The 14,530-nt window shown below is 37.7% G+C and overlaps 2 protein-coding genes across 6 annotated transcripts; one reads left to right on the forward strand and one right to left on the reverse strand.

The window, feature by feature from the left end:
- Positions 1–432: 432 nt before the first annotated feature.
- On the forward strand, positions 433–5,327 carry LOC141653280 (pentatricopeptide repeat-containing protein At4g32450, mitochondrial-like). Of its 4 annotated transcripts, none has more exons than XR_012547370.1 (4): positions 482–642; positions 1,307–3,116; positions 3,355–3,414; positions 4,802–5,327. XR_012547370.1 is itself a non-coding variant. In XM_074461000.1 (3 exons), the coding sequence occupies exon 2, from the start codon at positions 1,341–1,343 to the stop codon at positions 3,102–3,104; it is 1,764 nt and encodes a 587-aa protein (XP_074317101.1). In that variant the 5' UTR covers positions 433–642; positions 1,307–1,340; the 3' UTR covers positions 3,105–3,116; positions 4,802–5,327. The 4 variants fall into 4 exon arrangements, 2 of the variants coding, with proteins under 2 accessions (XP_074317101.1, XP_074317100.1); XR_012547369.1 differs by having other exon boundaries at positions 505–658; XM_074461000.1 differs by lacking the exon at positions 3,355–3,414 and having other exon boundaries at positions 433–642.
- Positions 5,328–5,585: 258 nt separating this feature from the next.
- LOC141653279 (putative acyl-activating enzyme 17, peroxisomal) lies at positions 5,586–14,415 on the reverse strand. 2 transcript variants are annotated; one of them, XM_074460998.1, is made up of 14 exons: positions 14,023–14,415; positions 12,882–13,011; positions 12,508–12,758; positions 11,707–11,911; positions 10,948–10,988; positions 10,739–10,858; positions 9,412–9,485; positions 8,936–9,156; positions 8,414–8,508; positions 7,904–8,120; positions 7,082–7,207; positions 6,675–6,773; positions 5,954–6,166; positions 5,586–5,847 (listed from the first exon to the last, which is right to left on the reverse strand). In XM_074460998.1, exons 1-14 carry the CDS (start codon positions 14,274–14,276, stop codon positions 5,737–5,739), a joined length of 2,157 nt encoding a protein of 718 aa, XP_074317099.1. In that variant the 5' UTR covers positions 14,277–14,415; the 3' UTR covers positions 5,586–5,736. The 2 variants fall into 2 exon arrangements, with proteins under 2 accessions (XP_074317099.1, XP_074317098.1); XM_074460997.1 differs by having other exon boundaries at positions 9,412–9,497.
- Positions 14,416–14,530: the final 115 nt, after the last annotated feature.

A 14,530-nucleotide genomic window follows, 5' to 3' on the forward strand; every position in this document is an offset into this window, starting at 1 on the left:
AGGACCATTTGGTCATTTTTTAGGCCCAAAAATAGAAAGAAACTAAATGGAAACATTATAATGAAATGGCCTAAAAAGAAAAATGGGAACATCAAAGGAGAATGGAGGAAGTACATAGTAGTCCAAGACTCAAGCAACACACCAAAATAAATACTCGTATGTAGTTAATTTTGAAAGATATTGTTTGTTAGTCAAAGTGGTACTTTAACCCGTGACCCGACAACTTGACACCCAAAGCTGACCCAAAATCCGAAATGATTCGATCCGACCAAAAACTAACTCTGTGACAACACAAAAATAACTCGATCCAAATTAATCGACTCAAACCCAACTCAATTAACCCATTTGCTAGCTCCATATGAGAGCGAATCATGTGACAAATTTTTTTAATCGACCCATTTACCTTTACAAAAATGTTGTTCGACCCGTTTTGCAAAAAATTGTTTTGAACAAAATACAAAATCGGCATAGTCACTCCTTCAACCCAAAGAGTACAAAATCGGTATAACCAAACAAACATCAAAAACCCTCCTTTCCTCGAATTATTAGTCACTCCTTAAACCCACAGACAAACTCCTCCTCCTATCGCCACCGTAGCTCCGCCGTCACCGCCATCGCAACCGCCGATTCTACCGCAATTTTGTAAGCGCCACTATTGGTATACTTATCTTACCTATCTTCGATTACCTTCAAATTTATTTGATTTCGTTAATTTCATTTTTTGGGGTTTTTTCTTTTAACATGAATCGTTTTCATGGTTTTGAGCCCTTTCTGTCTCCGACTTTCGAGCGCCTTTTGTGAGAGTTTTACTCTAAATTAGTGTGTGACATATTATGTGGGAGGTCTTTTGTTGACGTCACTGAGAGACCGTCTCATTTGAGAATTTGTGCTTCGAGTTTAGGGGTATTGTATATTTGTATTACTGTGTTTACTGTGCTATGGCTTTTGTGATTTCATGCTCTAGATTTTGATTTATATGCTTGATTTTAAAAATTTCTGTACATACAAGTATTTCTATAGAATATCTATCCGTCTCAATCATTTGTTTAGCTTTGATTAAAAAACCCATCACGAAGAATAAAACAGTAAACATATAACTGGGATGAAGGGATTTAAAAATTGAGATAGCTGTGCAAAATGGTTTGTGGTCATTAATTTCGACAAATGAAGAAGGGAAATGAATGATGAGTCGGAGGGAGTAAAAAATTGAGATACTTGTGCGAAATGTTCTCCTAAAACCAATGTGAATGGTCATTAATTTTTATGGTGTGTTAACTAATCCCTAAATTCTGTTTCATTACATCAGGTAGGCTCGCGGAACATTTGTAGTAGAGATCTGAATGAAACAGTATCAATCTCCCTTGTTTTTGGCCAGACTGTTGCGTTATCGATACTCCCATCGGCATATTAGTCATCAGAATGTGATTTCACTTTGTCAAGGAGGAACTGGGGTAGATGTTGCCTTGATGCCCAAATTTGTATATGCTGGACATTATTTGGGTTCAAGGCAGTACTCAAACGGTTTTCATGCTTTAAATAGAGTTCCTACAAGTTACGATGATGTTCGTTCTAATGGCAGAGTTGGAAACTCTGATGTGAGAAGTGGGGCAGAATACAGGAAGAATGTGAATCATATACAGCAATGGTCTAGCACGGAAAATCCTAATCCTGTAAATGAAGGAACAAATAGTGAATATCTCAGACATGATTACGCGGAGAAAGCAATTCAACAAAACCCTGTTTACCCGGGCAGTAGAAATGCTATGGGGTCCCAGCAAGTTACTGGGCACTGGAGTATAAATCCTGGTCCTTATCAACAGTATCCTAGTAACCCATTAACGGTAAATGCAGTTGGGCATGAAAGTCATGGCTATCAACAAGAAAATACACGTGTTCAGCCAAGTCTGGGTCAAAATGCCGAAGATGTGAATGACCCACTAAAGGAGTTAGATTGTTTTTGCCAGGAATGGGATCTTGTAAATGCTGTGGCATGCATGAAAGATTTGAGCTTGAGGGGAGTCGGCATAGATTTGCCCCGATACTTTACACTTATAGAAGCCTGTGGGGAGGCAAAAGCTTTAGTAGAAGGTAAAGCTGTTCATGAACATATTCTCAATTATGTCTCTCCTATTAGCACAAGTATTTTTAATAGGATACTTAACATGTACGGGAAATGTGGTTCGATGGATGATGCATATGATACATTCAACAAGATGCCCGAACGTAATTTGACATCCTGGGATAACATGATAAGTTGGTATGCAAAAAATGGTCTTGGAGAGGAGGCCATTGATACGTTCACTGAATTCAAAGAGTCTGGATTGAAACCAGATGGTCAAATGTTCCTTGGTCTATTTGATGCATGCGGGGTTGTTGGTGATGTCGGTGAAGGCATGCTGCATTTCGACTCAATGACCAAGATTTATGGCATCACTCCGACCATGGAACACTATGCTAGCATTGTCCATATGTTTGGTAGTGCATGTGATTTGGACGGAGCTCTGGAGTTCATTGAGAAAATGCCGGTAGAGCCAAATGTAGATGTATGGGAGAGTCTAATGAACATATCAAGGATTCAGGGCAATGTAGAGCTCGGCGAACGATGTGCTCAAATTGTAGAGGAGCTTGATCCTTCCCGCTTGACAATAGAATCAAAAACTGGACGTTTGCCCATTAAAGATTCAATTCTCAAGAGGAAAGTGAAGAAGACAAGCCTTTCAGAGCATAGACAACATGAATATAGAGCAGGGGACAGATCACATCCAGAACATGAGAAAATCTATGCACTTTTGAGGGGGTTTAAGGAATCTTTGAAAGAAGCGGGCTATGTACCAGAGACTAGATTTGTTCTTCATGATATCACCCAAGAGGAAAAAGAAGAAGCTATTATGGCACATAGTGAGAGACTTGCTTCTGCCTATGCCCTTCTTACTTCTAGTCCACGTGCACAAATGACCGTAATGAAAAATCTTCGTGTCTGTGGTGATTGCCACAATCTGTTTAAAATATTGTCGAAGCTTGTTGGTAGGAAGATAGTCATGAGAGACCAAAAGAGATTTCATCATTTTGAAGGTGGAACATGTTCTTGCAATGACTACTGGTGAATCACAAAAGAGGTATGAGTGGACCTCCTAGTCTTTTATTTCGTATCTAAAAACGTATTGTAGTTTTACGTGGTTGATATCGTCTTTTTTTTGTCTGTCGAAGCCACTTAGTCTATTCTCCACATGAAATTATGAAAATATGTCATTAAAAGTGTTGGGTGAGTCACTGGGGCTACGGTCAACCTATATGATTTTGGTTAAATTAGACTTTTGTGTTGAAGTCTTTCTTTTACAATTGTGTTCATTGTAGGTTGCTGAACCATGTTCCAGCTCTTATACTACATAATATCCGTGGCGGAGAAATTCTTGTGTAAGACCGTTACCGTGTACGACACGTTTTTTCTTTATTGTGTTAGACGCCTAATTAGTGATGATAGCCATAAAATGAGGTTTGTAGAACGGTCTTATTCTATAATTTGTGTCGGTAGAGCGTGATATCATAGTTCAGATCTGTGTTTAGTCTAGTTTAGTCTGTAGGAGTGTGTAACTAGTTTAGTCTAGCTAATGATATATTTCTATGCTGGTAGGGGTTTGAATGATTTCATAGGATGCGTTTTTCGGAATTGAGGTTGGTAGTTGGTTTACTTAAAAGGTTTTATCAATGATCATAGGAATAATGAGTGCTATTGATGCCTCGACGTACGATACCCTGGATGAGCGGCATTGATAGTTCTTCTCTAATGTTTCCTTTCGGCTGCTTAGTCATGGGACTAGCTCCTATGTCTATTATTTTCTACAATCCGTGAAATTAAGTGTCGATGATTGTGATTTGGTGAAGTGTGGAATTTTGCTCAAACTGATTTAGATGTTATCCTGTATGCTTTGTAATGGTGGTCATACACCACACTGTAATGTACTTTGCCACTCAAAACCCACCTTAGAAAAGTTAAAACTAATAAAGCAGTGCTCTCACATAGCGAGTGACAGAGTACGTTTTAGCCTTAGCCTGGGTGTTATCATTCGCCTCTGTAATGGGTGTAATAGGCAGGGCATAATGCCAGTGGGAAAATTAGTGGATGAACTGTGTATATTTCCTGCAGCTACCTTGTATTTCCAGTGGCACAAGCCAAAACCACCGTGAAATTAGTGACCCCCATTATATATTAGTTGAATTTAATTTATTTTCGGATGTATTGTAGATTAGTTTACACAGATGACATGGGTTGTGAGATTTTCCTTGTTCCTCGTCTTTAATTCATGTTAGAGTAGTTTGTCCTCTAGTGGTTGCAGTTGAGGTATATGTTTGCCTATTTGAATCCCTTTAAATTCTTCGTATGTCAATTTATATGGCCGTTTCTTGTAGCTATTCTATACCAAGCCAATTAGCATCGACAAATCTGGGACATGCTCGTGCATTTTTTTCTTTTTCTCAGTTCAAGGAAATGGCTGCAACACCCGCCATTTTTCATTATTTTTAAGTTTATTATTATTTGATTCGAATGAATTTCCTAACCTCCTTTTAATTCGTATTAATCCGGTTTTAAATTCGTTCAAGCTTATTTTCCGTCCATCTCCATTTTTAAATTTATATTTTAATATTTACTAATATTTGTGTTCTCACTTCTCACACTCTTGTTTTCATTCATACCCTCTTAACTCACCTTGGGCACGAGCCTTTGAGGCATATCGGGGTGCTGTTGTGAGATATGTAGAGTGACCAACAAGTAAACATCATTGAATATTCTTTCTTTATACAGGTCGTCTTGATGTAATTATAAAATCGAGAGCAGAGGCAGCAATCTGTGTAGAGAAGATCATAAGACGAAAAGTGAGGGTGTCGAGCTTGAGGCAGGCTGTTTCTGGAGTATTGACAGTAGGTGCTATCAGAGCTTCTAGATACGTTGCAAATAAAATGTCAAAGGCGTGGAAGTCTCGGGTTTAATGCTCTCCGTTTGAAGGCCAAGTCATCAAGAACCTGTAAGAACAGGGCCAAGACTCTTATTACTAGTATATTATATTCAAGGTCAGTTTTTGGCAGAGAATCGGCAAGCTTGGGTAGAATTAGATTTTGTAGAACACCTCGGAGGCATGTAGAATTACTTGCAAGGATCCGATACTTTCATCCTAGAGAAAGTCAGTTACAATCTGAAGGAAGCAAATTGGCCATTGCGAGTAAGACAGAATTTTGCTTCGCGTTCTCCATCATTTTGTCTATTGCTGATGTACCTAACACAAATTGCCAGAATTTTTAGTAATGATCTTAATTGACACTATTACGTATTATATTTCATGTCCTCCCATTGTTCCAAAATTTCCTTACAGATGTCGGATTATTATTTCTTACAACATAAGAAATGCTTTGCTGAAAAAAAATAGCATATGTGCCTTTCCCATGGAATCTCTTCCAAACAAAAACAGATGTTAAATATATCGACAGGAATGACAAGTCGGTGGCAACAACAGGTGGTGTTTTCGCCATTTGGGTTCTGGTCAAGGATTAAACACTTCAAATGTATTTTTGATAAATTGACCATTTTTAGGTGACAACCAACACTGGGGAAATTACTCGTGCTCAAATATATGTTTAACAATAATGGAGTAATTCATTAACATTTACAATTATATCAGTATAATTAGCAAGGAACAACTGACGGCCCTAAAATCTGTACAAAGATGCTTCGAAACAAACTCATCACAGTTTGGAAACAGAAGTAGGTTGTGTGAATTGCTGTCGGAGGACCCTCCTCATCACCTTGTTCGTTGCTGTTCTTGGAAGTGATGTCATAGGCACTACCGAGGAAACCTGCACGATATGGGGAATAATTAAAGCCATGGATGATGATTGATGATCAGTGAGTTTTTCCACAGGACGGTCAAAATACTAGTGGAAAAAAGAACAGAAAGTTCACCTTGAACAAAGGATTGAGCTGTTTCTGGAGGGCGAAATTGAAGGACATCTTCAACTGGTTCAGGTCAGGCTTGGGTGCACTCGCATCTTTAAAGACCACGGCAATTACAAGCTGCTCAGGACCGCCTTCAGTAGGAGGAACACCGACGGCAGCTGTCTCGAGGATATTGCTATCGGCCCCATTACACAGACGTTCAATCTCAACGGAACTTACCTGGTGAGACATTATTGCTGAGAAATTATAACAATATCTCATGTTATTTATAAGCTCTACCTATGTGCAGCTGTATTGGCAATCCTAAGAGACAATCTCTTACAAATAAAAATTGGGAGTCTTGCCATTAATAAAGATTTAATTAAAGACGTATAAACGGATCAGTCTCAAAAAAAAAAAAAAAAAAAAAAAAAAAAAAAAAAAAAAAAAAAAAAACTGTGAGGTCGTCTTTTTGAGAATGTGTGTTTCATTATATCCAACAATCTGCCTTGCAGAATATTTTTGTGTCCGAGCTATGAGGCAAACCTGAGCTTCAGTACTTCCAATGATGAGAACCATGTAAATTAAAGGGAGCTAAACAACATATACATAGTGAAGCCTTGTCGGGAAGCTTGGTCATATTTCATTGTTAAGTTTGTAGAATTACTGTTGGTTCATACTAGGTATTTCCCATTAATCCCATTTAACAATATTCGGAAGAGACAAGTGTTACGAATGACATACTGACCTTGATTCCACCTAGATTCATGGTATCATCAGCACGACCATGAGCTCTATAGTACCCTTTAGAACTACGCTCGAATACATCTCCATGCCTCCTTAGAACCTATAGCACAAAAACCACAAAAATAAATAAAACAAAATATTACTAAAAGTTGGATGATATCCGTCAACTTTTTCAGACCCAAATCTTGACAAGAGAAAATGCGTTGGGGCCCCAAGTTCCGTTTATTAGAGGAATGTAGATGGTAGATAAGAATTTAAAGTTCTGGGGTACCATAGAGCAAGGCTGCAAGAAAATCAGTCAATATTTTTTTTTTTTTGGGGGTTTATGGGTGCAAAGAGCCGCTAGCATAGTTTTGATGCAGACAAGTTACACATGCCAGCCTTGTTAGCATAAGGAGATGAGATAACCTTTCCCTTCCATGTAGGCATTCCTTCAAAGTAGACTTTGTAGTGATCACCATTCAGAAGTTTGTGTGAAGCTCCAAACAATAGAGGGCCAAGAGCCAGTTCTCCAAAGCCGGACGCATTTGGTGGCTGCAATAAGAGGCAAATGAACCTTAAATATAGGAACACATAACTAACAATATGTTTTCCTTTGACAATGAAGTCTCTTTTCTGATAATTAAATAAAGTTTCTCATGTACTTGTGCTAAACCTAAATCATAACATAGCCAAGAATTTATAATCTTGCACTAATAATGAATCCAAAAGCTAATGTTTATAATCCCCACATCCCATTTACTGTTTCTTTTTTGCTTTGACAGTGAAATGGTCAACTTCGACCGATATTATCTCACAATATCCATTGAAAAGTGTGAACCATCTGTTAAACAGATAATATTAGAAAATCGTTTTAGTAAAGCAATCTGATATTTGCATATCTACATAATACGAGTACTCAAGATAAATAGTAGTCACAGTTGAAAACCTTAACCGAAAAAGACAAATGAGGACCGTAAAAACAAGATGGATGTAGTGGAAAACCTCACTACTATTACTACAACAATAAAAACAACAACGCCTTGGTCCGAACATAACTTGAGGTGGCTAACATGACACCAAAATGGGGTGCATTAAATTAGGAATCATTTTTTAGGACAAGAAGGTGAAACACCAAAAATGTGCACATAACGTTTAGCGTTAATTTCGTATTTTCATTTGCCCCTTACGGTTTATTACTTTCATTTACAAGAAAATGTCATGAGTCATGACAAGGCTAAGGATGCTTACGATAGGAGTTCCATGGCGGTCAAGAATAAAAAGGCTGCAGCCCATAGCTGGTGTGCTGAAAGCAGCCAATACTTGGGCCTGCAATAAGGATCCAGTTATAAACCCACCCCCGATTTCAGTACCACCACAATACTCAATGACAGGCTTGTAAGATGCTCTTCCCATGAGCCACAGATACTCATCCACACTCGATGCTTCCCCGGTAGATCCAAAGCAGCTAACATACAATAAAATGTCAAAATTACCAAGTTGATTTCACGATAATTATCATTGTACAGAGAGAGACTCAGCTTAAATATGATTTCCAGTGTGAGAAGGTCTTACATGTGAGACCAACCCATTAACCATAGTCATATGAGGCAAACAAAAAGGATTTGGATTGATCGCACTTGTAAGATTGTTTCATTGAAGACTCACCGAAGAATCACAGTATATAGAATAATGCCAGCATTTGAAAGTACACATGAATTTAGAAACTTAAAGACTTGCATCATGCAGTATGTAACATACCGGATAGTTGACCAATTATATCCAGAGGTAGAATTTGTACTTTTCCAAGCTCGGACTATGCTAGGAACTACTCCTAGCATTGTTACATTAGCATCCTATGGCACACAGAAAAAAAACAAAAAAACAATTACTTCCTCCATTCGTTTGGATTCACTACGTTTCTATATGGCACAAGTTTGAAGGTAAAGACAAGTTGTTGGACAGTGAAACACGTAGACATTTGAGGGACTGTTTTTGCCTTTTATCGTCAAAATTTATGTCAATAAAAAGTACTTCCTCCGTCGAGGCCCTTTCACTGCATTTTTCAGAATCCTGCTCCCATATACAATGGAGTGAATTGGGGTAAACGAGGTAGGTAGAAGATAGGTTTGAATGTCCCAAAAAGGAAGGGTAGCAAAATCCGTTAGTGTTTCACATTACTCCATATAGGTGTAAAACTTGCCCAAGTAGAAATTAAAATGATGCCAAGTAAGAAAAAGCAGATACACATTCAAAGTTCAAACACATATTTTCAAGACTCACTTGTACAAACTTTGCGAATCCAGAACCGAGAGGCGAACCATTGTACAACGCAATCGACGCATTATTTAGCAATGATGCATAAACTAACCAAGGACCCATCATCCATCCAAGATTAGTGGGCCAAGCAACAATGTCGCCCACACGAATATCCATGTGACACCAAGCATCTGCAGCTGCCTTAATGGGAGTTGCATAGGTCCAGGGTATTGCTTTAGGTTCCCCTGCATGAATAAAAGAACTACATAAATCAGCCAATCGTCTTTGATGTACATACAATTATATTCTCCAATATCGCTTTAACATCTGAGTAGGCCTCATAATGTATATGTAATTCGTCTTTGAAACTCTCTTTGAAACTATCTGCTGGGATACAACAACAGCATTACTCCAAACTATCGGCTGGGATATCTAAATTTACCAAAAAAAAAAAAAAAGAAAAAGAAAAAGAAACAGAAGACCTACATATTGGGCAGTACCTGTTGTTCCAGATGAGAATAGGATGTTTGAGAATGCCTCCACTGTTTTGTCAGCAGCCTTATATTCCTCTGACCTGTAAAGTAATCTTTTACATTAACGTAAGTACCAGCTGTGAGGATTCCTCGGAAAAACACCACTCCCAAATATAAAGAAAGATACGGATCCAATGTATTTCTTCATAGAAAGGCGTAAAATATGGTTTTGACTATGACGGGTTTCTATGAGATTTTTATAAGAGTCGAGGTGCAATGTTCTTCCCATATATTACAACCTCCTACAAGTCAGATACAAGCCTACAACCAGCAATTCAGCATCAAGACATTTTCCACCATGCGACGAATTTAAATTTAAGATGAGAGTTTTCTGACTAATTAAAAGTAGTGATACATTCCTCAAAAATAATAGTGGTACAAAATAACGAATGAGATGAGAAACCTCCCAGAACTGATTCCAAAATATAGAATGACACGTCAAAAAGATCCACACAGATAGGGAATCTGACAAGTAACTATGTTTATGTCAATAGCCTGTGTTGCCAACGTAGACTAATTCCAACTCAAATAGACTCTAGAAATGAATTCTAGAAGCCAAGGTACATAGCTTGCGGGGAATGGCAACAACTTGCAGTAAATTTCAGCCTGACTAAACATACAAATTTAGGCAACAGTTTCTCCGACCCTTTCATAGATATTAGATAGGTAATAAGGTGGGAGTTTATATAAGCAGCATCAGGACTGACCCCATAACATATAATAGCTCCTTCATTATCTTACATAAAACACCATCAGTATCGAAATTTCGTGTATGTAACATGTGAGTTCTCAGTCATTTTTATGATTGGTCTGTATTGAATGAAAATGATTACGGACTACAACTAAAAGCTGGATATAGGAACCAACACCATCACTGCTTCAAGCTAATTAACAGGTGGTATCAAATTAAAAATAAAAATAAAAATTACAGTTACCATGAAGCACATTGATTATTTGATACAACGGAATCAAGAAATATTGGAATAGACAAACAAAGAGTTTCAAACTTCTTGAAGGGAGCTACAGTTATGTCAGCTGAAGTAAAAGTTCATGATCAACGAGTATTTCCATGGGAAGAGGGTGAACTGCGTTAAAAGTGAAGAACATAGCTAGACAGAAGATGAAGCCTAGAATAGAGTAAGTATGTAAGAACTCCGTATATAATACCAAGGAAAACAAGAGCCATCCCAGTTTTACGAATCTACAGTAGCTCTACACCATTTCCCTCGGTATCCTAATCAAAAGGCAGAAAAGACCACAAATCAATAAATTTAGGAAAAACTTGAGCACGTACTTTTTCACTCTTTCACGGAAGTCATGCCAAGAAATGTCACCACTTCGTAATTTTATATTGAAACTCGAGCCGCTTGCAGGGATAACAATGGCCAGTGGTGCTTGAGCATCAATCACTCTTCTGTAGAAGTTAATTTATACGGTGACACTTGAAGTTCAAAGTAGCAAAGAAAACTTGAATTCTTAATTTTACTTGGCACAATATTATACCTGTAGAGGGGTATAGTTCTGCCACCACGAATGATATTATCCTGCCAAGTATTTCAGTAGAGAACTCATTGATAATCATTGTCCAGAGGCCAGAGCCAGAAAAAAGTGGAATACAACATCTTACAAATTTAGAATTGTGGCCTCTAGTAAGAAACAAATCTTTTATCAGCATAAACCAGCTATACGATATCAACCACGTAATGAATATAAACTATTAATAGAAATAATATTTAACCTGCTAGGAAAGAAAACTGACGATGGATGCATGTTTTGGTACAACTCAGTATTTCAAGCATTGCAAGCTCAACTCTTAGCGATCAAGCATCAATTCAAAGAAAAACTAAATGTCATTTGTATTTTATAATGCAAAGATTGGCATGACCCCAATCGTATTGAGATTAGTATTATTCTCATATCGAGTACACAGTTTCTGAGCGTATCAAAAACATTTGAAATAGAGAATTTTGAGCACTTTTTTTTTTTTTTTTTTTTTTTTTTTTTTTTTTTTTTTTGGGTATATGGCCGCCATCCCATTGTAGCTTTTTGTCGATGGGCGTCGCCTCTATGATATCTTCCGTACATGGGCGTCCCTTAATTAATATTATGACACAAATATACACACAAAAAGCACTATTTTGGAAATATGTAAAATCTCTTCATTGTGATATAGACTACATGCATATTAAAAAATGTCTTGGAATTTAATTGTCATTTATACTCGGGGCTGTGGCACATCTTAAAAATTTGGCGGCAGCATACCTGTGTAAATATGGCTTTTGCATTTGCTATTTTTAGCCTTGTTGATATTTCACTTGGTGCAAAACTATCAGCGATTGAGACAACTATGTTGCCTGTAAGAACTATAGCAAGATAAACGATCACGGACTCAACATTCATGGGCATATCAATCGCTATTGCAGATCCACATGGAAGACCCAGCGCATCAAGTGCATGTGCAACCACCCTGCAAAAATTAGGGATTCTACAATTATCAGATGACAAAGAACAGAGAATGGAACCATTTTTGAGGGAGAAAAAAGCACTGTTCCACAATTAACTAGATCAAGCTTCTTCTGTTGGGAATTAATATGACTCAGGCACTTAAGGAGCCATATGGAATATTAGTTAATAACATGGTCTGCTAATTTCAAACAATGGCCAATCTATAGGTGAAATCATGACTCATCTTCGTAAGAGGCCCTCTTTACCCCATGTGAATATACATGCGAAAATGACAGCCCATTAGATGCATAGGATATCAAGACAGAGCTACCAATATATGTACTTTTGAAAACTATTAGGCACTAGACTAACTGGCAGCTCAACACAAAGGTATGCCAGTGGCAATCTAATAGGATAGATTGTGGAGATCAGTTACATGAGGATTATCTGAAAGCAAGTCTTTTCCATAAGGCAGCGTTACGATTCCTATGGCCCTAAAAGAGGACAAGCAGATTCTTGGACATATACTTCACAAGTCCACTCTTCACCACACACACACACACACACTCTAACACAGGCAGACTATAAGAGATGCAGAAAATGAAAAGGATGACTTACCACACCTCTCTGCGCAACTCCTGAATAGTCATCTGTTTTACAGGCATATCATCCTCTCCTTCATTCCTCCAAACAACAGCAATGCTATCTAAACCCCTCTTCGAATTCAGATTTAAGCAATTTTTTGCTGGATTGAAGGAACATCCTGGAAACCATTGACCTCCTGGGTAAGATGAGTTCTCAAGCAGAATACGCTGTGGAGGGCTGCTAAATGAAATGCCCATTTCTCGCAGTATGGTTTGCCAATAAACCTAAAAAATAAAATGGTGATGACACGAACTACGAGGAAAATGTATTCAGGAAATCTGATTCTCACAAAAATATCAATTGGACTCGAAATCATCAAAACAATACAGCGAGATTCGCTTGAATACCTCAGGATTAAGGACAGAGAATTCCTGGAAGTCGGAGAAGCTTGACATAGGATCCCTGAATTTATGACCAAGAAACTCTTTTCCATGTCTCTCCAGAAGCTGGCCAACATTAGTTAGCTTAGCATTTCCCCTATGAGATTTGCAAGCAAGGTTTTATGTCAATTTTCACAAAGAAGCATGAGGCTGTCTGTATATTATATAAAATGCATAGATGATCGTCCACAAATCCACAACAACTAACTAATGTTAGGTGTTGAGGCTTGATATCATAACTTGAAAATCTTCTTGTGTCATCAAGGCATTAGAATGTTCTCGATGACTCGCTCAGTTAATCAAAGTTTAACATCAACCGGTAAGGGAAATTCCAACTCTAATAATACACTTAAACCTTTAAATAAAACCAAAAATAGGTAACTCATCATGAAGCCATCACCCCTCCCCGCCCCCAACCCAACCGCCATTCCCCAATACATGCACTGAAAGTCTGATCATTTATAGTTTGGTATACATACAAAATCAAGATCCGGCAACATAGTCGACAATTACGCACTTCAACAGCCTATGTTTCCAATTTGAAGCACACAGAGGTCACTGACCATCATTATCCCTCATCTTACTGCACAGCTCCTTCTGACTTTATTTATTTATTTACTTGGTCATAAAATCTCAACAATCCAGGCCATAGGAATGTTCAAAAGATGAATAACTAAGGTGGAAATATATGTCAGGCAGATTGGTCAAAAGCATAAACATTTTTCTGCTCTATGGTTGATTATCTCGAAACCTTTTTCGAAACCTTGTATCATAATCATCCTCACAAATTTAGAAATTAAAAACTCCATACAAAGCTAAAAGTCCACATAGTTATCTCTACACAGTTCCAGAAATGCCTCATATCCACATTTTTGATTGATTCCATAGAAGAAAGACTAACTCCTCGTCGCAATCATTTGTTCAACTTTTTAGTCTTTCTACGGGTATTTTAATCAAAGGTAATCGGGACGGAGTAAGTACAAAACATGCACATCACAAGAAAGTCATAAACTTTCAAACTAATATCACATGAACAATCAAAATGATCAAAACCCAAATCACAAAACCAAATTAAAATTCAAAACAAAGTAAATTAAAGGAACTTAACAGGTCAGGTAACCAAGCAGGAGGGTGAGGACCATAATCTTGATAGCAACCATAATACATCATTTGATGAAATGAAAAGGGTAATTCAGGATTAAGAATTTGTTTGGCAATACTTTGCCATGTAACTGTTGAAGAAGCTCCATGATTTTGGATAATTTGTCTAAGTTTTTGATGAATTTCTACAGCAGTTTGAGATTGTATGCCTTGTTCTTGAATATCTGAGATTGTAATTAGATCAAGACACTTGTATGCCATTTTCTTTTTCCTGGATTATGGATTATTGGGTTGAACTGAAATAACTGGTGTTTTTTTGTTTGTATAGGGACTAGGGTCTAGGGAGATTAGTTGTCAGTTGTCACACTGTTCGTGTTTACTGGTGAAAGATGAATTGGATGTCAATCGGGTGGGGGCGAACAGACGGGTAAAGACCTCTGGGTAGGGGGACAAGGTGGGACATCCCTGATGTGCTTCCCACTTTATGGCAAATGAGTATTTTGTGAGGGGAAATG

This window comes from Silene latifolia, chromosome 4 (genome assembly GCF_048544455.1).
Source record: "Silene latifolia isolate original U9 population chromosome 4, ASM4854445v1, whole genome shotgun sequence".
NCBI lineage: Eukaryota > Viridiplantae > Streptophyta > Magnoliopsida > Caryophyllales > Caryophyllaceae > Silene > Silene latifolia.